The sequence below is a fragment of the Melozone crissalis genome, unplaced genomic scaffold, assembly GCF_028551555.1.
Source record: "Melozone crissalis strain CALT ecotype California unplaced genomic scaffold, PUWL_Pcris_2 ptg000045l_1, whole genome shotgun sequence".
In the NCBI taxonomy this organism is placed as follows: Eukaryota; Metazoa; Chordata; class Aves; order Passeriformes; family Passerellidae; genus Melozone; species Melozone crissalis.
In genome coordinates, this window is record NW_026535823.1 from 23857655 (window position 1) to 23882621 (window position 24967).

At 51.0% G+C, this 24967-nt stretch overlaps 1 protein-coding gene across 1 annotated transcript; it reads left to right on the top strand.

Annotated features, from left to right (window-relative positions):
• The first annotated feature begins 2844 nt into the window (after window positions 1-2844).
• LOC128943174 (mucin-2-like) lies at window positions 2845-17636 on the top strand. Its single transcript, XM_054286015.1, has 5 exons — window positions 2845-2916; window positions 12359-12829; window positions 13877-14209; window positions 14528-14688; window positions 15492-17636. The coding sequence occupies exons 1-5, from the start codon at window positions 2850-2852 to the stop codon at window positions 15534-15536; spliced, it is 1077 nt and encodes a 358-aa protein (XP_054141990.1). The 5' UTR covers window positions 2845-2849; the 3' UTR covers window positions 15537-17636.
• Window positions 17637-24967: the final 7331 nt, after the last annotated feature.

A 24967-nucleotide genomic window follows, 5' to 3' on the forward strand; every position in this document is an offset into this window, starting at 1 on the left:
CTCTTCTGCTCCAGTCAGTTGACTTCCAGCTTCCTTAAGAATTGAAAATCCCTACAAGTGCCAAGCTGTCTTCCTTGGAGAGCAGGCCCTCTCCTCATTCTGCACTGAAGAGCTCCTGGAGGATGAAAGCAGCTGTTTAGGGATGATACCTGGGCCAAGACCATCATAATCATGCCCCATCCCCTCAAGGGGACAGGGGGCAGGCTGGGATCTGCTGGGCTCTGCAAGGCCAGGCTGAGATGTGCACCAGCCATGCTCCCAGTGCCCCTGCAAAGGGCAGAGGGAGAGAGGCCAAAGTACAAGAAATGGGATGATTTACATGAGCCCAGGTGAAGCACCCACATGGCCAGAGCATCCCTCTGCTCAGGACTCCACTGCTGCAATCACTCTGCCCTGGGCTGGTGATCACTCTCCAGATTCTGGGGGCTGCAGGTGATGGTGGCAGCGAGGCCAAAGCTCTGCTCCCTCAGGGGACACTCAGCCTGTGTCATACCCTGGGCTGGAGGGCACAGCCCAAGGACTGAGTTCACTTGTCCTTCCCAGGGCCAGCACCTCCATCCCTCCTGCCTGTGCCCTTAATTCCCCTCAGCTCTTTTGCTGCCACTATTTTCTATTCACTTATTTTTCTATTATCTGCTTCTTCCTATTAAATTACTATAACCAACATTATCATCTCTGGTCTGCTCCACAGCTTGGCTGGCAGCCAGGAAAAAAAGGATGGGAGCTGGATAGAGCCACTGCAAGAGGGAGGTGTGACAATGGCAGAAGTTGATGTTGTGGTTTTTGAGCACAAAACTTTCTTTCAAAAGTTATTCTAAGGCCTCAACTCCCAGTGCTACCCAGATCTGTCTGATCTAGATGCTGCTAGGGCTTGAAAGAGTGTTTTCAGTCTTACTCAAGAACAAGCCAAGAGCCTACACAGACATGGGGGGCTGCTGCCTGCTGTCTAAGGGGAATGGTTTTGCTCATTCCATGAGAAAGTGGCAGTGTACCAGTGGGATGTTAAAGTTCCCCTTCTTTCTGCTGCCTTCTCCAGGGTGGGACATCAGCAGTAACATCTCAAAGACATTATCACACAGATGTTGTCCCTTTTCTTGCTCCCAATTGCTCCTTCCTTGCTATGGGGAGCCAAAGGTACCTCATTAGTGTGTTCATAATAACCCTGACGAGTGTGGAGATCAGCTAAATAACAGCAGTGACCTGCAGGGGGTCTCATCTGCCCAGATTTATGGTGACGCTCACCAGCCCCTCTGAGGACTGCCAGCGCCCCTTCCTCCTTTCCCCTAGCTGTTGAAAATACCCCGTGCAGTGCCTGTGTGCTTAATTAAAGCACAGGGACCGGTAACCTTGACGACTGCGAGCCACCCTCTGCAAGGCAGCTGAGGTGGATTTTGTGGTTCTGGTGTCTCCGGGGAGAGGCCAGAGCAGAGAAGTGAGGCAAGCACACAGGCATTGGACACAATCATGAGCTGGGGGCACAGCCAGCAGTGCCATTGTCCCCTGGAGCTCGTGCCCTGCTCAGGGACATGCCCTGGTCCCTCGCTGGTGAGAGGTGGCTCCTGGCCCGGGTGATGCAGCTCTGAGAGACCAAGCCTGTCTGGAGCAAAGGGAGCTTTGGTCTCCTGGGTAGCCCTGCAACCTCTGTGGGTAACAGAAGACTTCCATAACCAACTCCATAGCTGTAAATATGCTTGAAAGAATTCCCCTTAGAACTGGGACATTTGTACAAGCACAATTACCTCTGCCAGAAAATGGTACAGCTAGTTTTCCTGGCAGTAAGTAGCGAGCAGCTAGAAACACATTTCCCATGAGGGCCTAAGACTGAATTTTACTTTTTCATATAAAGCTGGTAAAAGGCATGTTCAGTTCTGTAGCAGATCAACTCTCTTCTACCTCAGAACTGAGAACAGGAGCTACCAAGCAATTCCATATTGAAAAAGGGAGGCAAAATCTCTTGGCTTAATACCCATTTCCACTTTCCTCCTCTGTCCCCTGCCGGCACAGGGATCTGATGGAGAAGGGGACCCACAGCCCCACCTCTGCCAAAGCAGCCTGGGTGAGAGAGGATCAGCACAGACCACTCCACAACATGGGCCCCTCTTCTTCAGAAATACTGGCCAGAAGAGAGCAGTCAGACTTCCTGAAGGATGGCTTAGCCTGGATGTGCCTGGATGAGGCTGGCCAGGGCCCCAGAGGCTGGAAGGGATGTGAAGCCAGGGGATGTCCCAGGGACTGCAGGATGCCCTGAGAAGCCAGGCATGGCACATGGAGCACCCGGCTGAGCCCTGGCCAGGGCAGTTATCCAGGGGTGCTCGGAGAACCTCTGCACCCACCCGGCTGTGCCCACTGACTCAGCCTGAAACTACCCGGAGGCCCCAAGATGACGCCCCATGTCGGGTGCATCTGCTGTTCCCACCCTGCATGGAGCAGAAGTGCGGGTGTCAGGCTCAACTGGGGCTGCCAAGACCAGATTAGGAGGTGGTGAGATCCTGGTCTAGGGCCACTTGAACCACTGTCTATGGGGTGATGAGGTGGTGCAAACCTGGGCTAAGGATTCCCAGAACAAAGGCGGGACTGGGGGTGTCCTGTCCGAGCCAGGAGTGCCGGGGACCAGCTGGTGATGCTGGGGGCGCTGCGAACCGAACCGAGGGCGCCGGGGACCGAATCGGGACCGGACCGAGGCTGCGCTGTCCGACACGGGGATGCGCGGTACGGGGCTGGCAGCTGCCCCCTCCCCGCTGCTCCGGGGCCGGGGCTGCACCACGTGCCGCCCGCCCCGCCCCGCCCCGCCCGCCCCGCCTCGGCGCCGCCCCGGTGCCGCCGGCGGAGCCAGCGCGGATCGGCCCAGCATGGAGGGGACGCGGCGCGCCCTGCTCCGCCTCGCCGCCGCCTGCTGCCTGCTCTGCGCCCTGCCAGGTACCGGGGCGGCCGCCGAGGGGTGCTGGGGTGGGGGGCTGACCGAGGGGATCCCGCCGGTCCCGCCGCGGCGGGGAGCGCAGCGCCGGGACAGCCGTCGGGGCAGAGCCGGGACTCGGGCTACTCCGCCCGCTGGTGGGGCTGCGGGAGAAGGGTCTGGAGAGCCCCCACCAGGGCTCCTCCTCTGGGAGCAGCGCCCCGGCCCTGCCCCCCGAACTTGGGCGAATACCCTCGGACCCGGGCGCCGTCGCCCCGGCGGACGCGCAGGTGAGGCGGCCCAAGGATGCTCGAGGGGTCCCGGCTGAGCCCCGGGCTCCGGGCAGCAGCGCGGCCGCCCGTCCCGGCCTTGCCCATACAAGGCACTGCCGGCAGCGCTGCTCCCGCCGGCGGAGCCACCCGGGCTCAGCTCCCGCCCGGCGGGATCCCGAGAGGATGTGCGGGGAGGGGGCCGGCGGTGCTGGAGGGCTCCCCTCCGGCAGCATCCAGCCCTGCGAGCCTCCTGCCGCCCGCGGTGCCTCCGAGCCGCTGCTGAGCTGCCCCCGAGGGAAGCCCGGACAAAGCCCGAACTCTGCCGCCTCCCCCAGCACGACGGGACGAGGGCCCTGTGCCTGCGGGGAGAGGGGCAGGACGGATGGAGCTTTTCGGGACGGAGCAGGAGCCAGACCCCGGCCCCGGGCAGGCTCCCGGGCCGTATTTCGGCTCTGGTCTGGGATCAACGCGTCCCCACGTGGGCAGACGCAGTGTGCAGCGTGGCGCTGACAGCCCCGTCCACCGACACCGCTGAGCTTTGCCGCGGGGCTGGAGTGTGCCCCAAGTCTGGGGGCTGTCACCTTCCCCGTGACCCTGGTAGTGACAAAGGCTCTGCACTTTAGGGGCACAGAAAGCAAAACGTGTTTCTTCTTCTTTGTGGTTGAGAAAAACCCTTGGCCAGACCCTGGTCAGATCCCAGCACCGTTTCTGCAGCAATAGAGACCAGGGAGTGACACACAGAAACTCAGTTTCTAATGACTAATTAGGGCTGGGAAAACCCTAGAACAGATGCCTGTGGGGCTGAGCTCCAGCAGCGAGAGCAGCACTCAGGATGAGGTTTTGGGTGCCGGATGCGGCGGGGTTTGAGGCTGAGCCCTGGGAGCGGTCCCAAACCAGCGCCCTTCATGTGGGTGAAGCTGCGCTCCCCACAGAGTGGCTGTGCTGCGATGGGCTGTGGGGAGGTGGCCAGCCACGGGCAAAGGAGGGATTCAGGATTTCCACCGCTGAAAGGAGGAGGAGCTCTGAGCTGCCGGGGGCTGTGTCCCGCCCCCGTGTCTCACACTCTGGGCACACTGGGAAACCCCAGGGAGCCCCTTGCCCCAGCTGGCTCCTAGGAACCTTCTTGCTGCAGAGTCCGAGACTCAAACTGACAGAATGTACCAGAAATTAAGATTGCACTGGGTTTTTCCTGGGATCTTTGTTGCTTAGTGTCCCAATCCAAGATTCTCCACAGTCTCAGGAAATGTTACCTATGCAGCTGACCTGGCCTTTGCCCTCATAGCTTTTGAATTTGTTACCCAATCTCAACTGTGGTTGAAAGACCAGATAGAAAAGAGAAGGAAGAGATGCCACCGTTAATAAAATGCCTCTTAGCAAGCACAACCCATAATGAGACACCAGAAAATCTCACCAGGACAGTGGTGGGGAAAGGAACGGTTCACCCGAAGTCAGCAGTCCCAGACAAATTTGTCCAAAGCTGGGTTTGTCCCAGCTCCAGAGTGCTCTCTGCCCTGCTCCCAGCACAGATTCCCTTTGCTCCTGCTGTCTGGCAGTGCCTGCTCCCACTCCCCATCTGGGTTTGCAGCAGGGCCACAGAGGAGCTCAGGCTGCTGCTCTCCTGTGCTCTGCCCACCCCAGCCTCTCAATGCAGCCTTTCTTCGCTGCCTGCGGAAATCCACTTCCTCCAGCTCCATCAGCCTTACAAATAAAACCCCAAGTAATTTTGGTCTGGGCATTTTTCTGCCTCTCCCTCCCGTGCTGAGCTGCCTTGCAAGCAGTGAGAGCAGAGCAGGGCTGGGAGCAGCACGAGCACATAAAGCCCCATCTGTGGGCACCACCGGGGCCATGCACACAGGCAGGCAGAGTGTCTGCTTCAAGGTCCCACTGACGATTTTCTGTGATTTTTTTCCCTTTGTTTGCCCAGGGCAAGGACAAGTGGATGGACTTGGCCCCACCCTGACAGGACTGCTCCAGTTCTGCTGCACCCAGAGCTGAGCCACAGCTTGGTTCCCTGCTCTGGGTGTTTCCTCCAGCAGTGTGACCCTGCACTCCCAGCCCAACCTTTCATGTCATGCCACCAGTCTTTGATGCCATTTCTACACATGACTATCCCTCAGCCCCAGGGGCAGGGTGGGCCTTGTCTCCCTGCTGCCCTTCCCAGAAGGCTTGACCTGCTGGGCTGGGGCAAAGCACTCAACTCCTTCAGCTCCCTTGGCCCCATCCCTGCAGACAATGGGGAGCTGGGACAATCTATAGTAAAGAAGCCCCTGTCCCTCCTTCCTTTCCACCTAGACCCTCTGGGTGGGCAGACACAGTTCTTGACACAGGATTTCCCTTGGTCTGTGATCATCCCCACAATGCTCTGTGAGCAGCTTTCATAGGGCTCAGTGCCTCTGAGTCTGGGGTCACATCCTGAGCCCTGTAGGGCTGCCCAGGGCAGGGCAAGTTTCCTGATGTTCAAACTTACCCCCAGTTCTTGCCACACTGCCCTGGAGAGTAGGCTCCCTGCTGACATGGGGCTGCTATTAAGGCAACTGGCTTATTAATTTCTCCTAATGATGTGAATGCTTCTTCCACTGCAGCTGTGACTCCTGAGGTAAGCAGGGCCAGGCTGTCTGATGCCAGAGCTCCCTGCTGTTGCTGTATTACTGGGGTTACACAACCCCAGAGAAGGGCAGGCTTCCCAGGCCGTGCATGCCATGGGTGTGCCCAGCAGCTTCTGGGTGAAGGAGCCTTCACCACTGCTCAGTCCCCTACTGAGGAACAAAACCAGACGGCATGGGAGTCTCCCAGGCACCTTCCTGCCAGGCAAGGTACTCCATAGCTGTATGTGGCCCCTGGAAAATGACTGGCTGCTCTGACAGTGGTAGCTGAGCAGGCAACCTGCTCTCCCATTTCCCTGCCATAGTAATTTGGGATAAGCCCCCTTACCTCTAAATGGGAGATCAGTGATTGAGCTTCCTGCAAACCTGTAGGAAAGCAGTTTTTTGCATTTCTCTCCCCTGGCTGGGTGAGGAGGGTCTCATGTGGCAGGGCCAGGCAGTGTGACACCCTGGGGTGCTGTTCCTGCAGGTAGTGATCAGGCTGGTGCTGTCCCAGTACTGTGTGCTCTGTGCTGTGCTGTTTCTCTGCTGTTTTATGGGTTTTCCTAGTACTGAAGTACCTGTGCTTGGCATTTGTAGTGCTGTTTCCAGGGCTGCTCATCCCCGTTGCTGCAGCTCTTGCTCTGCCATGCCACATTGGCTGGTTGTCCTGGTTCCCAGTGCAGTGCCATCTGTTGAGGTGGTAGCACTGCCTCCCCTTTTTGTCTCCCCGTGGTTCAAGCCTGTGGCCTGGTATCCACAGATGCCCTGAGGAATCATCTCCCTGCCTGCCTGGGCAGGTTGGGTGCTGGGCTGTCCCTCCCCAGTGCTCCACACTCACTCAGCACCCCATATCTAATCTGCCCCCGTCTCGTGCTCTGCTCGTGGCCACCTCCTTCCCGTCAGGAGAGCTGGTTTCTATTCCTGTCCATTACCTCAGCCCTTGCTTTGCAGCATGCCTGGCCTGGCAGCTCTCCAGGGCTGAACTGGGTGCCCAGCACCCCCTTTTCAGCCCCCCCAGTTTTGGTGCCTGCAGAGCAGCTTGCAGAGGCCATGAGGGATGCAATGAATTAAACTCTGCCGTGAAGAGCTTCAGGTGGTCCCCAAGCAGGCTGCAAGGCTGGATGGGTGCCTACACCTCCTGCCTGGAGTCCAGGAGCAGAGGGAGTGTGTCCAGCCTCTCTCAGCCAGGATGGGGATGGGGACAGTCTGGGCATCAGCCCTGGCAGGGAGAGCACTGGAGCCTGTGGCAAATGCAGCCTCTGGCACCCTGCCTCCATCGAGGTCCTGCAAGGTACCCAATGGAGCTGAGCTTACAAAGCAGCTGCCCCTTGTACCCGATCCTGTCTCTGAGCTTGCTTCACCTCCGTGAGGGTGTTTGCTCTACAGCATCCCTGGGTGCATCTGGCACCTTTCTGAAGGGCTCCACAAGTCTCTTCTGCTGCTTGTTTGGTTTTTTTATTATTGTTATTCCAGGAAAAGAGATCAGGCTCAGCTAGTATCTAATCAGGAGCTATTCCAGTTCTGCTTTTAAATGAAATTAAGAGCCTTCGTTTTAAATCCCACTATATGGTTTTATTTGCATTTATACTCAAGCTTTTTTTTTCCTTGAAGAGATTGTCTAATTACTGTTAGTTGGTAACCATAAAATGTAATAACTGTCAACAAAAGATAATTTCTACACTTAATGAAGTAGTTTGCTAAGCAATAAGATATGACTGCTTTGATATATACAGGTTATAGTTTATGCTTTGACTTTTTAAACATTGTATTTTTCCATTTTACCAGGTTGTTTGTGAGTGGAGCTGTTACACTTAAATGGAAATTGAATTCATTTAGTGCACCAAAATAGCATTGTAGAAGGGTTTGGGTGCCTTTTCAATGAATCAGAGCAGTAGTTTCACATGCATTCTGTAGGAAGCTGATTTAAGTGAGGTGCTATCCTCAGACAGTGGCAGCCTGTGCAGGAGGATACATCAACCCCAGGGAGTCCTGCTCCCATGGGCACTTTCTCTGAAATCCTGGGGGAATCCTTCTCATCTTTGTGTTTAGCTCTTACCTGTTACTGTGCACTTTTCCCAGTGGTGGCTGCAGCCTGCACCGTGCTGCCCTGCTCTCTCCCTCAGTCACCAGGAGCCAGCCTGCCATGGGCCTCCTCACCTTCATCTCATCCTAAAAGGGATTTTAAAAATGTTCAAACCTATGGATTGAAGCTAGGTTGGTGTTGACCTTTGGGGAGCTCAGGCTGCTGTTTCTGCCAGACAGGAAGGAGGGTGCAGAGGATGCTGCTGAGAGAGGCAGAAGGGTTGTGGCAGAAGCTTGTTGAGGGTTTGTCCAGCTGAGGCCCTGCTCTGTTATTGTTTTATCTGAGAAGCAAATAGATGGTGGGGTGGTTGCTGTGGCAGAGCATGGAGACCACGGTCCCCACCCTGTGTGACTACCCTGGCACAGCAGTGACTCTGTCTTGCCTGTGCAAACCTTCCTCAGCCCCTCGCCTGGCCCCAGCCCTGAATCTTGGGCAGGGAGCACAAGGCAGGAATGGCCCCGTTTCCTGCAGAGCTGGCTTCCTTCACTCCCTCTCTGTTTTAGCATAATTTACCATGTCTGTTCTGGGGCTGGAGGGAGCTTGGGTTGATGCTTGGAAGTCTCTCAGTGTTGTCAGACAATGCCAGAGAGGGGTCGAAGCTGTGGGCTGATGTTCAGAGCCCTCCCTTCCCTCAAAGAGCTGGGAGTGTTTCCCACCCTTATGCAAGGCAGGGGCTGCTTCTTGCTTGGCTGCATCCCTCCTCCCCTGGGACCACTCTCTTCCTTTGCCCCTCTTGTTTCCCAGACAGAGGTCACTGCAGTCAGCACAGTCTGATGGGAGCTGCTGCTCCAAATGCACCAGCCCTGCCCTAATGTGGTCTGGGATCTCTGGTTCTCACCACGCACAGGCTGAGCCTGGGGCGTTAGCACAGACACAGGGCAGGAGTGGGGCTGTAGCCAGGGGACCAGCCCTGCTTCAGCAGGCTGAAATATAACCAAAGCAAGCTCACCCCTAGTCCCCTATCAGGGAAAGACATATTCTTATGGTCAGAGCGCTTGCTCTGTCCCCAGATCCTGGGACAGTTGTAGCTGCTCTGTTATGGATTCAAGGGTGAGTGCACCTTTACCAGCTGTCCTAGAATGCTGCAGCTATCAGGTCTGGGAGAATCACGGAAAAGGTGAAGCATTCACACTAACTCTTGCCATTTGCATCTGAAACAAGAAGGACACGGTTCCCTCTTGTATCCTGAAGCTGGTGAGGGCGATGCCTTAGGCAGTACAGCGTGGCTTTCCTGGCATGTGGTGCAGGAAGCAGAGCTTCTCCAGGAAGACTCCAGAGGAACGAGCTCTGACCTGCATCTCTATAGGTGACTGATAAACAGCTAAAACCATCAGCACTCAGTGGCTGGGGCAGGAACAGCTGCGCTGGAGCTGGGGATTTCCCGACCTGCTGGGTACCAGGCTCCAGAGCAGAGCAGGAGCTGCACCCCTGAGGATCCCAGCCCGGGCGGGGTTTGCCGGGTCTGCCCCGGCACAGGCAGCAATGCTCTGCTGTGCACAGCGCTCTGCTCTCCCCTCTGCCCCGGGCTCCCTTTGCGTGGCACTAGGTTGTCCTATTGGATGGATGATAAAACTGGCAAACAAAGCTGTGGCATTGCAGCAAGGCCCTTTGGAGGAGTGGTTTTATTTAAACTGAAACTGAAATAAAACTCAGCGCTTGTGCCTTTTAGCACCTGCAGCTCACAAGGAACAAGCTGCACCTCTGTGGGATTCCCCAGGTGCTTTGCTTGGTGACTGTGCTGGCTTTCGATGTGCCCTTACCCCTCAGGAGCTGACAGATGGGTGATGGGAATCCTTTGTCTGCCTGTCCCCGGGTGATCAGGATTTACTCAGTCTTTTGTTTCCTTGGCCATTCTAAGGCTCTTGCCTTTTCTATCTTCCCACCATTATCTCTTAATGTCTTGAATTTTTAGAATGTTAGTCTGGATTAGGCTCTCCTTTGTTTCCTGAGCTGGGTGTGCTGTGCTGGGCTGGATGACTTGCTAATTGAGGTGCCATCAACACTTGCCATACTCAAAACAGTCCCTTGTTCCTCACCTGCTAATTTAAAATCTCTTCTGCAATTCTCTACAAACCAGGTTTTTCACACCACAGTGCTGTGTTACACCAGAGTGGCCCATTCACCCGGGAACCATTTTCTTTTGCAGTGATGGTCACTAGATAATTTTGTGGGAAGAAGCCAAGCGGATTCTCCCAGAGAAGAGCTTAGGGAAATGCCAGTCCCAGCGGCTGTCCCTCTTGCAGACAGCAGGAAGCTGTGAGTGCAGCGGACTGGGGGACCTGCTTGTCCCCATAAACCCTCCTGTCCCACAGCACCTCGTGGTAGGCATGCGGGGAGGTGTCCTGTGTAGGACCCAGACTCATCTGCCTTCCCTCCTTTTGTGCATAAAATCACCCATTTCCCCCCAAGTTCAGGCTATCTGGGTTCTGCGGATCCACCAGAAATTCAAACTGGGTTCTGCAACGAACTTTGCAGCTTGAGGTTGGTAGAGACATAAAGACCCATTTCTCCTTAAGACCCTCACCCATGGAGCTGCTTGTTAAGACATTAGCACCCATCTTGCCTATCACTTTTCTGGTCAGAAACTGGCATGATGGCTGCAGAGTTGCTCAGGCCTTTGTGCAAGACAGCTCTCCACAAATCTTTCCTCAGCATGACTCAAGTCATGACTTGCCACCCCATGAGAGGCTGTCCAGACACAGGCCAGGCTATTCAGAGCAGCACATAGCCAGGCTTGCCACTGGCCAGGCACCTGGGCACCACCTTTCCTGTTTACCCCGTGGTGACAGCAGGGCTCTGTCTCTGGCAGGGCAGGAGCAGGCAGTGGGTGTTTACTGAGCAAGCATCCGCCAGTGCCCAGCCGGCAGCCGGAGCTGGTGGGATCCCACCCTGTGTTCAATAGCAGCGCTGTGTTTAGGGCTGGGAATTGTCACATTTGGTGACAATGCCTTTTGGTGCCTGATCCCAGGAAACCCCGCAGTCAGCTCTTTTCCTTCCAGGTGTTATTGGTGTATCCTAACCTGAGCTCCATGGCAGAGCAGCTCGCTTTATTTGGAGGCACCTTCTGGCCATGCACGTCTGGATCCAGGAGAGGCCAAAGGGAGCCTCACTCAGGCCTTTGGTCTTCATGTTGAAGTTGCCCCAGCTGGGTTCCCTGTGAGAGCTTGTTCTCTGAATGTGCTGAGCAGGGCTGTGCATCCCTGTGGGAGCCCTCCTGGGGCTGGGGCCCCGGGCTGGGGAAGCACAGCTCCATCAGGCTGCTCAGGGCTTGGAATTCTCCAGCTGGTCAGGGTACTGCAAAGGTCTTGAGAGAGCCATGTATTGTGTCTTTTTTTAGGGCTGGTTAAGTGCTGTAGCTGGAGAAGAGCTTTGATAACTCTGCCTGTTCTGAAGAGCTTTTAAAAACTGCTGAAATTTCCCCAAAACAGTATAAGAATGGGCTGCCTGGCTGGTGGATTAATGTTTACTGCTGACAACATCTGCGTTGGATGCTTTTTCACTGTGGGGAGAAGGGACATGATGATGGATTTCCTTCAGTACCTTTATTTTTTCTGTAATTAGCTCATCAGCCCTTTGTGGCTTGGATAGAAATTTTAACAGAAATTGTCAAAATATTGACTATGAGACGTTTTTAAATTGGAGAGTACATCCTGATGTGGCTACATTTCTCTGTTTTCTTCCTGTTTATACCATGAAAAACCCTCACAGGATCTGTGTTTATGAACAGGCAGTGTAAGAGCCTTTTGGCTTTCCTCCTCCTGTATGCTGTCACACTGTCTAGCAGCTGTGGATCTGCAGGGATCTTTGCTTGCTGCAGGTTCCCTTCAGGGAGGCTGCCCCTTTTTGCTGTAGTGGGAGGCTGAGTAGCTCCCCATTTCTATGACAACAGTTGTATTTCATGGTGGTGATTTGTTCATAAATAGCTCAGGAAGGCAGTTCCCATGGCACACCCCAGCCCTGTTAGCTGTAGTACTCTTGCTGCCCATTTCACCTTTCCCTCCAGCAGAGCCCCACACTACTGCCAAGGTGACTCACAATATGTGCTTTGCCTTTGCCATCCACAGTCTTTTAAAATATCGCTTCTCTCTGCTTCATTGGGCCAGGGGAGCTAGAGAGTCTTCTTCCACAATTTCCTCATTTGCATTTTTTCAGCACCACTTTTGACTCTTTCCTAATGAATGAAAGAAGACTTACCTAAATTTCTTACAAAATGAGGTCTCAGGTGATACTTTAAACAAAACTAAATCCTTTTAAAATGTTTAAAAGTTGCTCAAGGATACAGGGATTGGTCGTGCTGACCCTAGAGAACAACAGCACAGGACTGGAGAGACAGGAGGGTAAAGAAAAAGTCCCCTAGAACAGGTCCCTGCCTCAAAAACCAGGACAGTAGGGAGCTGCTTGAATCACTTTCCCAGGTGTGAACCTGTGCTGGATTTGGAATTAAGGGGATAAAGTTCCATTTCTGTCCTTCCCCCCTGTTTGTCTTCTCACTGTGGGATCTCTGACAAACTTCTCTGTTCCACAGCAGAGGGTCAGCAGACAGCAGAGGCCTTGGTGCCACTGTCACCTTTTCCTAGCACAGCACAAACCTCGCTTCAGCCAAGGGAAGCCTCTGATGTGCCTCCAGTGACTGCTGCCATTCCTCAGCCAGGCCTGGAGAAAAACCCAACTGCTGCAACACTCAGTGTCACAGGGGCCCAAGCTACAGAGGTGGAGGATGCCTTCATCCCCACCACCCCCATGGCAGGTTCCAAGGCAGAGAGACTGCAGGCTTCTACCACTGCCAGTGCTGGGGACATCACAGTTACACATCCTGAGCATGACAACATGAGCTTGTCAGCCAACAGCAGCACTGAAATCCCCTCCCCTACCTTGACTGCCAGCACTCTGGAAGGAAACCAGCCCAGCCATGAAGCCACAGAGCCTTTCAGCACAACTGAAGAGACGGATGATGCCAGCAGTGCAACCCCCACGCCTCCACCGAACACTGGGCCAGGTGAGGTTTTGCTTTTACTGCCTGTGCACCAAGTCCTGCCTCAAGGATGCACAACCTGGGAATGTCTGAGCACTCTCCTGCTAACTGGAGAGAGGGAGAAGAAGGGAATGAGACACTAAGCAGAGCCAGTTCAGTGCAAATTATTTGCAAAGATGTTAGTTCAGCATCCTCTTTGTAAACCTCATTAATTTTGGTATTAATTGTGCTGGCTGCGTTCTGATTGATTGTGTGCAGGGACATCCTTCATATATCTAATCTGAAACAACATGCCTTAGCAGCACTGCCCAGCTGGGCCTGTCTGGCATCAGGGCTGGGGGCTCAGTGGGAGCCTCCCTGGAGAAGCACACCCTCCCTTCACACAAAACATGGAGATGGGCAAGCACAAGTGACAGCTCATCCATCCAACCATGAGAAACCCTACCCTACCTTCAGATCCCTCTGGGCAACATGGGGACTGGGTATAGGGTCTGCAATCCCAGTTTTGTCCATCTTGGGGCCTGCCAGGCTGTCACACACCCCTAACACAAGGCAGATACTGACTGATCACTGATTTACATGGTGTTCATGCACAAGTGCATTGTTTTCCCTCACTCATGTCACATGGTCCTGCTGTTCTGTGACAACTGGCACAGCCTCAGGGGATGCTGCCAGGATGATGCAGTCCCTGGGCAGCCCCCTTTGTGCTCCCTGTAAGGAGGGATGGGAGTCCTGTCCCAGTGCCTTGCTCTGGGGTGTGTAAAGTTGTTTAAGCTTGTCTGCTTGTCCTTTGTCCCCAAGGACAGGCCTTGTGGGCCCAGCTGAGGTTGGCTGACATTGCAGATTGGCACATATGAAAACTGAGAGGACTTTCTAAGCATGTGGGTTATAGTGTGGCTCAGCTGTGGCTGTGCTAAAGGCTCTGCTTATTTTCCAAAGGGTTGACAATAAACTGCTATACCTATAGTCCCAGCAGTCTTTCTTGCAGTCTTGCTTCCATCTTGTCCAGTCCCACAGAACAGTGTGCTTGCACTGGATCCTTTGAAATAACTGCTTGTTCCTATTTTGCAGCAACAACTAACAGCTCTCAGTCAGGGCTTTTTGATGGGCAGACCCCGAAGCCTACAGCAGCAAGGTCTGAAACCAAGGCAGGAACGAGCCCTGTGGGTGCCACAGAGGAGAGCACTGTGGAGCCCAGAACTTCCTCTGCTCCCACCTCCATTGTACGGAGCACGTCCTTTGCTACTGCCTCCAGTACTGTGACAGTGACAGTGACACCCCTTGTGACCAGCTCCACGCCTGCCAGCACAGCTGCCATCCCCACCAGCACACCCACACTGGCACAGTCACTGGAGCCCAGGCATGAGAAGACTTCTGTGTTGGATGTTGGTGATGATAATTCAGGTAAATGCTCTGCTTTTAATGGGCTGCCCAGGGAGGTGTGGAGTCACTGTCCCTGCGGGTGTTTAAGGAAAGACTGGATGTGGTCTGGTTGACAAGGTGGTGTTAGGTCATGGGTTGGACTGATAATCACAGAGGTCTTTTCCAGCCTGTAACAGATTCTGTAATTGTTTTGTACCTGTTCTCACAAAACATGGCAAAGTGCTGCAGCTACCTCAAATTGCCTCTTGGCTGTACTGAGCAGAAGCAGAAAAGACAAAGCTTTGCTGTTCCAGCCCTTGAGGGCTCTCCCTTGGCCTCATTGCCTTGGTCTCCTTGCAGAGCTCCCCAGTTTGGCCGGTAAAGCGAGGGCTGACCCCTTGGTGATCACTGTGATCTCCGTGTTCATTGTCATGGTGGCCATCCTGGCCCTGGTGGGATTCCTGCGCTACCGCCAGCACAACAACCGCACCGAGTTCCGGCGCCTGCAGGACCTGCCCATGGTGAGTCTGCCTCCACCAGCCCCACCTGGGCTGCCTGGCCACTCACTGCTTTGTTGCTCTCCTCCATTAGCAGTGCTTTGGGTGTTTGCAGCAGCACCAATGCTGATCACACGCTCCTGTTCCTCCTTAGGTCCCTCTCCTTCCATCCAAGGTTTGAGTCAAGACAGCAAGTCTCAAGGCTGGGCACTAAAGAAGCTCTCTGCCTTCCCCTCACTCTGCAGGGGAACGCGGAGAGGTTAGAGAGAGGAAGGAGAGCTCCATCCAGGCTTGTCCTGAAATGACACCTTCCTGCCCTCTCCTCCTGTTTTCTGATATATTTGCTTTGTAACTATGACAAAGCAGATTTGATGCTCTGTTCCAGAGAGGTTGTCTGTTTGTCTGTCTGTGTTTGACCATTTGGGAATATAAAAATATATGAGGGTTCCAGAGGCTGGACTAGCTCTGGGGAAGCTGCAAATAACTCCCTGAACTTTCTGGAACAGAGGAGTGCTGCAGCTAAGCACGCAAGCTGATGCTGTTTCAAGCTGAGTGGAGTTTTCAACAGCCAGAGTTTTCCACATCCCTGCAGCAGGCAGGCAGTTCCTGCACACACCTCTTCTCTCCAAATGCTGCAGCAGCAGGGACACTGACAGCCCAAAGATCCAGGAGCTGCACAGTGCCAGCGTTTAGGTGGATGGCTGGGCAGATGCCACGCTGTGAGGTGTGGCTGAGCAGGCTGTGCTGCCTGCACAGCAGTCTCCCAGGCTGGGACCATGATGCCACCGTGCAGACATCTCATTAAAGCCCCTCTTCTCTGCTTCTAGGATGACATGATGGAGGACACCCCTCTCTCCCTCTACAGCTACTAGGCAACCAGGCTGTCTGCTGCCCAGAGGAAAAAACCTTGAGGACTTGGTCCCAGACGATCTGCTGAGGAATGAGGGGCTGTGATTTGCACACAACTGAAAGATCCTTTTCAGATGGTTTTTGGTTTTAGACATTTTCAGTAGGTCAGTGTTGAAGCTTCTATGCTGCAAATCAGAGCCCAAGTCTGACCCTTTTCTCCAGGCTCTCCTTAAAACAATGCCCTGAAGAAGTGTCTCCTCCTTTTAGTGTGGCAACCAATTAGCCAAGACAACCCTTGCCATGGTGTTCTGCATGGATCTCTTCTGTTGATCTTGGTGGCTGCTGCCTTCAAAGGAGGTGGGCAAGTGTTTCAGACTAGGGCTCTTAACATTGGTGGTGTCAGCACAGTGCCAGCAAAGGAGACTGCTGTTTTCTGAGGAAGCCAAGGATGTGGAAATCAGTTCTCTTGGGCTCCCTCTTGTTCTGTATTTTTAAGGTTGTTTGTTTTGGGGGTTTTCTTGCACTTTTGTTTTTGTTCCTGTTTCAGCTTTAGTCCCAGGATTGGCATTGCCCATCCTGAAACACCTACAGGAGGATAAAAGACTACTCTGCTTCCTTCCTAGATGCATACCTTTTCTCTTCAACCAGGGAAGTGTTTTGTGGCCACTGGAGAAGTGCCCCTGCGACTTGATGTTGCTTTGAAGTTGCTGGGAGGAAATTGAACATAATGTTAGCTTAACTGAGCTTGACAGGACTCAGTCTATTGCCAATTAGACACACTAATTTGGTCTCACCACAATTAGGAAACCGTGTCTCCTACACTTGATGCTTTTGGCATATGTATAAACTCCTTTCCCAGGCCCAGTAAATGCTTTAGTCCATTTCCCTGCCTGGCCTAACACAAGCCTTTCCTCAGGTACCTCCCATTTTGCTTCTAGCATCTGCTTGCTGGAAGTTGTTGTACAAAGCTGGTGCTTTGCTCTCCCTCCTGTGCTATGCAAGGCCAGAGCTCCTCTACTTTCTGATTGTGGTCTTTTGAGCCAGTTGTGTCTTGTCATGAGGACAGATCCTGGATGTAGGTGCCTTCCTCCCCTTCCCTTTCTTGGTGTTATGCTGATTAGATTCTGCACTTTTGCCTCAAAATATCACTGCTGTAGACTGCATCCAAGGCTCTTGAGGCCTCTCAAGGAAACTCATAGACCAGAGCCTCTGAGTGTAAATCAGAGGAGCTTTTGGTGCCCTTGCCTCAAAAAGACCGGAGTATGTGTGACATGACAATCTTCATGTAATTACACCTGCTCCTGTTTTCTAACTCACATTTGACTGCAGGAAAATGGAAACACATGCCTTCTCTAGAGTGTTTGATTTTTGACTAAGCCAGTTGCTCCCTCAGGATACAGCAAGGGCTGGAGTTTATCTGGCACATTGCTCTACAAGCCTCAGTTTCTCCTCTCCTTTCAGTAGCAACATCACTGAACCCCACAAAAGACAGATACCAAGCCTCACTTGCAAAAGTACCTTTTTTTTCCCAGTGCTGTTAGGGGTTGTCATAGCAGGGTAAGGGGTAATTCCCCATCAGCTGAGCTCAAGTAGCCTGGAAAGCCCAAAGATGGAGCAGAACCAGTCTGGGTCAAATAGATGAACTGGGTAAGGCAGCAGTTCCTCCTCCCTGTGCTGCTGCTTCCAGAGTGGCTGACAAATGGCTGCAGTGCAGTTGGGCTTCAGTTTGGCCTTCCATCTGTGTATTTATGCCCAGTAAATAGGGAAAAGGGTTGGTTCTCTTCTATGATTGCATGAGAACTAAAGAGCAATTGTCACAACTCCAAAGCTTTTGTATCAAGCATTGTCTGCACAGTGATCTCCCTAGCTACAGACTTGTTTCCCCTGCCGGAGGGCAGGGTGCTGCTGGTTTTCGGCACAAAGTTGGCAAGTTAGTGGTGGAAAAGAGAACTCCATCCTGGCTGGAACTGGTGCAGGCTGGCATATCTGGGAAGTGTGTCTGCACACAATCAAAAGGGCAGAGGCTGGTTGTTCTGGTTTCCCATGCATTGCTGTGCAGGGGAAAGGGGTGAGGAAAAACTCACCCAACACCAAAGTGCAACTTTGTTTGTAAAATATGTTGATAGTGGATTTTCTTTTTCTGCAATAAAGTTACAAATGCCAAAAGTGTCTCAGTCCTCATATTTTCATTGCAAACATCTAACTGAAAAGCTTTTATAGATGAATCCTGTGATAGATAAACAGCAGCAGTTTGGGGCACAAAGACTCACAGAGCTGATAACTAGAAAATGCCAGACAGCCATGAACCATGGCTCTGACAGCTCAGAAGGACACCACCCCTGCCTGTGTTCCTTCTTGTCAGGGTCATTCCTGGTCTGGGTCGAGTGAGATTAATATGTATACAGTTAAATCAGATGAAATGTGTCTTAGAGAACCACACTAGACCAAATAATGTAATCTACACCTTTAGACTCTCTTCCTTTGCCTCTGATTGGAGATGTTCTCATGTTGTCAACTGTAACCCCAAACCTTATTTACAGAAATATCCTGAAAGCCAGCCTAATCCAAACCTAAGTAGTATCTGTCATGCTTCTTTCTGTAGTACAGCAGACAAAACAAACTGGAAGACACATACTTTCTTCTTAGCTTTATAGCTGTTTTGAACTCTTTGGAGCTCAGGCTTGCAGGGAGATAAGTGCTCAAAAGCCCAGGTTCTGCTACAGACCTACTAAGAGTCTCCTAGCTGTTAAAATTCTTTGGCAAAATCAGTCAGCACATGTCATAGATTGCTTGTATTAAAAATTTCTATTGCAAAAGCAAAATGTGGTGAGTGAGAGACTCGTTAATTGTCTTATGCTGTTTTCTAAAGAGTTCTCACTACAAATCTAGAAAAGCAAATCCTTGGAAGATCTAGAGCAAGGGAAGAGCAAACAAAGACTTTTTAGCCTAGCAAAGAGCTTGCTGAGTAATCTGAAGACATGAGGGTGAACTCTAAACCCTGCAGAGATTTCAGTCCTGTCCCAACACACAAAACAAAACAAACATGCCACAACTAAGGTAGTCTTCTCAGGTCTAAAGTCAGCATTATTCTGGTGGTTTATATTGGAGTGTTCTCTGCTCTGCCTTTTTGCCTCCAAACCCACTCAGAGCTGATTCATTTTCTGCACAGCAAACTGCTTAGCTGCCTTGCTGGAGAGGCAGCAGCAGGACAGGCTTGTGCAGGCAGCCAGCCCTGGGACACACAGAGCTTTGTGCCTTTGCCCAACTGAGTTCTGACCTTCCAACCAGACCATGCAGCCTCTGAGGTGGCCAGGTTTGGAGATGGAACACGGGCCACACTTGTGTGGGCTTCACCTTTCCTGTGCAGCAAAGAGAACTGACAGAACCAGAAAACAACTGTTGCCAGCTCATGCATTTCTCCTTGAGCACAGCTGTTGCCTCTGATGGGGTTTAGTTTTAATGCCTCTTAGGCTAAGGCATGATTGTATTACTAATTTGCAAGGGACCAAGACCCAACCTAATCACTTGGGTTTAATGTTAAATAGAAAGGAAAGAACCACAGGTAAAAGAAAACCAGAGTTTGAGACCCATCTGCCTCCTCTGACCTTCCCTCCTCTCTCCAGACTCATGTTTTGAGGGGAAGGGGATCTGAGAAGCTGAAAAGTGACAATCCTAGAGCTGCTGTGCCCTGGGCAGGGCCACCTGTGCTCTGTGCCATTTCTCTGCCCACTCAGTTGTCCTTCATGTCTCAGTGTCTGGATTTTAGCTTTACACACTGTGTTAAACCATCATGTCACACTGCAAGTCTGTGAATAAGCCTACAGAGGGTGTTCAGGGACAGAAACTGCCATGAGGAGCACTGGAGTGGACAAGGCAGTGTGTGGGTCTTGTAAGACAGATCATCCCATAAGGATTTCCCATGGATAACAGTCAGCCTCATGTGCTTGCTACCACTTAAAGCAGAATGAAAAAGGCTTTCCACTGATCCAGGGAGCAGGAGTACAGAAGCAAGCCAGGGAGTAAATTTTCAGTAATGAAGACTATGAAATGATGCAGAACCTGAAAGATTTTACCTGCCAGTGTTCTTCTTATTCCCAGGGGAGAACAGAAATGCCTACTGTCATTTCCCAGACACCTGTGAAGGAAACAGGAGGCTGCTTACCTCCACAGTATTTATACTTAATTTTGTATAACTACATCAAATCAGTATAAATGTGGATTTGTCATGGGGAAAGGGGGACAGTTTTTCTAAGTGCACCTCCTGAGCCTCTGCCCATGACATTCATGTACTTGCTACCTCTGCTTCACTGCATAGCAGAAGCAAGACCGGAATCTTATATCCAATAATTCCTTTCCATCCCCCACAAAGAAAACAAAAATCATGCACTTACTGTCCATAAAACAGCCAAATTTTCAGTCCTACTGATACATACCAAAGTGATAAGCAAAGCTGGAAGACCATGACTGCAAGTATAAAGGTCTCCCAGCAGTTTCCCAAAATTTTTTGTGGTTTGGTTTGTTTTAATCTCCCAGAACTTTGTAATGTAATGATGGGCTTCAAAGTTCCCCACCCAAACACATTTGAATGAAGACTCTTCCTCACTCTAATACCAAAGGGGTCATGTTTCCTCACAGACCTGAAAAAAATCAACCTTCATCCAGAGCACAACTTCAAACAATGTCAGAAGATAAAGCACTTAAAAGCTCCCAGAAAAGGACCTTCTAATTGTGTTCTTGATAGAAACCTTGTGAACTAGATCCCCCATCAGTTAATCCTGCAACATTGGTAAGGTTTTATAAGAAATCATTAACTACTACATGAAGGAAGCATAGATAGGTTGATAATCTTGTGCATTTTAAATACAAAGGGATCGATTTATTCATCTGCCTGACAGCTTGCCCTGTCTTCCTTGGTTTGTTCCCACTTCCTGTCCAATGAGTGCACTTGAAAGACACACTCAGCACAGGTCTGCTTCACATGCCCCAGCAGTTTAACAATGGTTAGCCTCAGTTCCTCTGTAATATTTTTCCTATTCAATGACCCATCAGCCAAATAACCCCCTGAACCACAAAACCAGCTTGATCTTGATCAGACTGACAGTGGTCACAGCTGCAAGAAAACAAGTACATGTTTGTTCCTACTGTTCAGCTCCCTCTCTGTTTACAGGTAGACCAGATTCCCCACCCTCAGATCAAATAAAGAGCTAAATTAGCTACCAGAGGTATCCTCCCAGTCATAAAACAGGTCTCCCTGTGATGAACTGCCCAGAATTAATATATCCCTGCAGCAGAAGCCTTTTGCTAGCTCTCTTTGAACTACAATGGAACATCTGTTGACAATCTCCCGCAGGGTAACTTCTCTCCTCCCCTGTTCTAATCCTCTCTCCCTTTCAGAAGTACACATCAGCTGCCACAGGATGACTCTCACAAGCACTGGAGTGTTTCCTTTCACTGGTATTTCCTGGGACCAGTAGGAAGAGGGATGATCAGTCAGCTCTGATCAGTGTTTTCTTCAAAATTTGCTGTTATGCCCAGACTCCTGAAGCTTTCAATGCTGAATTACATGTTCTGCTTGGAACAGGACAAGATTCATGGGTTCTTGAACATGACTTTCAGCCAGATTTGGACACTCATTTGACTCTGACTGAGAAGAGTTTTTACTGGGGACAACTGCAAAATTAGCAAAGTGCTCCTTTGCACTAGTACTGGCTATGCCTTCTGATCACACAGACAAATAAACACAGATAATTGCTTCCATTTCCCTTCTGATAATCTTAAGGGCAGGATGAGAAATTTTGGCCACTTTTTCAAAAGGATCTTAATATTTTTAGGTGGAAGGAAATTGTGGACAAAACTATTTGTGGCTGTCTAGCAGAAAGAGAACCTGCTTTCACAAAGGACTTAGAGAAGCACTGGGAAAAGAGTTTCCTTTGTTTTACAGAGTCTAAGCTGGCGTCATTCATTCACCTCTTCCCTTCTCCTTCAACAGACAGCAATTATAAAATTAAGTTATCTCAGAGGGAAATGGAATAAAAAAAATTCAAACCACATAAGGAAATTTCACAGAGCCCTTTTCTGCCACTGTGGCACTCTATTCTCATAAAACAAACCAGCAACCTCCCCCTTGTGAGCGTCATGGAATTTTCTGTTCAAATAACAACATTTCTCCACCTGTTTTGTGGCACACAAGAGGAAGCATTTTACCAGCACTTGTCAAGTCAGCTGCTCCATATTGGGTCGTGACAGGGTAAATCTATGGTCATTCTATATCTGTTCTGTTCCTGCTGTGCATAGTCTCCCTAAAAGGAACAATCCAAGCTCAGCTCTACATCCCAGAGCTTTACATAGCCAACAGTGTAAGCACAGCCCAACATAACACAAAACTTACTGTATAGCTGGGAGAAAATAACCTAAACATTTGAAGGCATTAGTAGAGAAAATACACTAAATTCTCTCCATTTGTTCTGGTTGTTCTCACCAAGTGAGAGCTCAGAGGACAGGATCACACATTCCATCCCATAGGAGAGGGCTGAAGCAGAGGACTGCAGCTAGGAATCCTCTGACCTTGGAGGGACACCCCCACTGTAGCCAAGCACCACAGCATCTCTCTCTGCAAGCCAGCTGGCAGCTGCCAAAGCTGATTGACAAATCACAAATCAGGCCCTGCACCAGTGCCTGTCCCCTGCAGAGAAAGAGCAGAGCACACAGAAAGGGTGGAAGGGGCAGGTCTGAACAAGGGGACATGAGATAGCAAACAGCAGCTCAGGTCTCTGGCAGAGTGTGGGACTGGGCAGTCTGTGAATGATTCTCAGAATGGCTGTTTCCCTTCCTGGAGCTGCCCCCCTTGGATCAGCCCCACACCTCACAGCTTCCACTTGTGGAAAATCCAGGGCACAAACAAGTGAAGAAGAGTTTGCCCACCCAGGGAAGCCAAGATCCTTTTCCATGTTTTAGTTGTTCCCAAAAGCAAAGAGTGCATCTTTTAGTTAACATTAAAGGTCATGCAGCTCCAGCCCAGGCAGGTCATTGCTGAGATCATCACTCCAGCTATTTCCAGCCACTTCTCCAGCACCAGCTCCAAACACAGCCTGGAGACACATGTACAATCTACACCAAAGAATTATCCTTCCCCAGCCTTCTCACCCCATGTGCCAGACCTGAGCACAGCAGCAGTCTGTGTCTATCCCCTCCAGCACTGCTGCTTCAGTGTGCTCTGCAATTGTCTCAAACCCTATTAAAAACATCCTCATTTATCTCCCACTGAAACAGAAACACCAATGAGCATCCTCACAAGCCATGTAAACCCAAATAAATAGAGGTGCCCGTGGTTCCAAGTGTCCTAGGCTGGCAAGCTGCTCCTGGGTGCCCCTGCCATGAAAAGCCCTGCAGGGTTCTGATGCTACCATGTACAAATTCTTGCTACAATAGTACAGCAACAGGCAATGAGCTGTTTATTATTAAATGAGGGGCTTTGCTTGAACGTCTGATCAGTAAACTCTGTATAAGAGTCCCCACCTGGCATGTGCCTCAGAATAAATGTTAGAGAAAAGCTTAACCCTTTGATGGGACGTGCAGGCTCTTCAGGCCCTGCCCTAATAGCAACCTGACATGTCACAACTGCACCTACAAAGCAGTTAATTGTAGCAGGTTTGCTAGTAAAGTCTGAATCAGCAGGATTAGTAAATTGGAAAAACAGCACACAGGGCAGTTTAATATGCCTTACAGCCTCCATTCACAAGAATCTTAAGCACCTTACTAAAGTAGGGCATGAATTTTTTTATTTTAAAGGAACGTTAGCCCTTTGTTCCTGATTTCTTTTAATGCTAAGTGTTAATGCAAACACAAGGGGGTTTTATATCCTAAAAGCAAGGCATAAATCCAAAAGGATGAAGAGGCTGAGAGGCAAGACTTCTTGAAGTGAGCAATTTTCACCTTCTCACTGGCTGTGTGTCAGCACCAAAACAAAAATGGAGCCACATTAAAAAATGGTATCTTGGCACTGTCAAGAGGAAGTGATAAGTATCATAATTGGCCCTCACATGCAGCTTTTCATTATCCTGACACTACATGGGGAGGGAGGATGAAAGAACAGACAGGCACACACATGTTACCTCTGTCTTGGCATAGCAATGCTGCTCTCAGAACTAAGTTTGAAATCTGGCCTGAGTGCTAGGCCACTACTCCAAACTGTGCCATCTTCCTGCCTTTAGGCACCTGATATTCAGCCCTACCAGTAAAACTGGGCCCAGCAGGAGCCTCTCATCTGTATGACATCTGGAATGCCCTGAGCAGCAGAGCTTTGTCATCCACAGCACAGCAGAAAACCCTTCCAGGTTCTTAAGATGCTGAGGGTGCAGGATCCAGCCACACTTACCTGCAGGCACCTCCATCTCCATGGCACTGGAAAGATCCTTGGAGCTGAAGTGTCTGGGGTAGGAACCTCAGCCAAAGATGGAGAGAACCACATTGCCTATCTCAGCAAGTTCTTGCTTCTCTCTAAAAGAAATGAAAAAAACCCAGAAGATTAGGCTAAAATTTCAAGGATAGACTTGCTGAGTCTAAGCATCCTTTGCCTACCTTTTGTGACACTTAGAGAAACTGCAGTTATTCCAATTTAATAGCGTTTTCTTATTCTTACATGGCTACAAGCAGTAGGACAAGGCAGCAAAAAACAGGTTCCATGACAGGCAGGAGAACATATTGGCAAAAATGTTCAGACATTGGAATTCACCTCTCTGTGGCACCAATAACTCCAGCCAGCTCCACATTGTTCAGGTTTAAACCACGAGGAATCAATCAGCCACCTCATTTCTGCTCTGAGTCACAGCCACAATGCCGAACCCTTCCCATAGAGGGGTCAGTTTGTGCTGGAAAGGGACAACAGGACACCTGACCTTACCACGAGATCTCTAAATCACAGGCTGGAAAGCACATCCCAGACTGTTAGTAACGTTGGAGTAAGTGTAAAACCATTCCTGTGATCTCTTCTTTCCCTGCAGGTGCCATGGATGTTACATCCTTCCAGAAGAGACTTCGCACTTGATCTTTCAGATCAGAGACTGAAGGATAGCAGTGACAGTCCCTGACACTTGGCAATGCCTGCTGGAGCAGTTACTGGGGTGAGGATGGGGTGGCACCACTTTGGGGGGGTTTCCATGAGCTGTGCCTCATGCAGCAGAAGGCAGCTCTGCTGAGCAATTCAGTTGTGTTTTCAGAGGTGAATGGGCTGGCAGCAGAACCTCTGCCTCCCCACCTAGCCCTGACCACATTGTTCTCTCAAATGTGCCAGCACAATTTTTTCCTGCAGCAGCACTGTGAAGCACACCACTTCAGGGGAAAAAAAAAAAAAACCAACAAAAAAGCCCAAACAATGACGCACTTGTTAGAACCAGCTCGGCTCCCTGATCAGATTTACAGCACACCAACAACTGCTGTGGCAGATATTTGGGAGGCA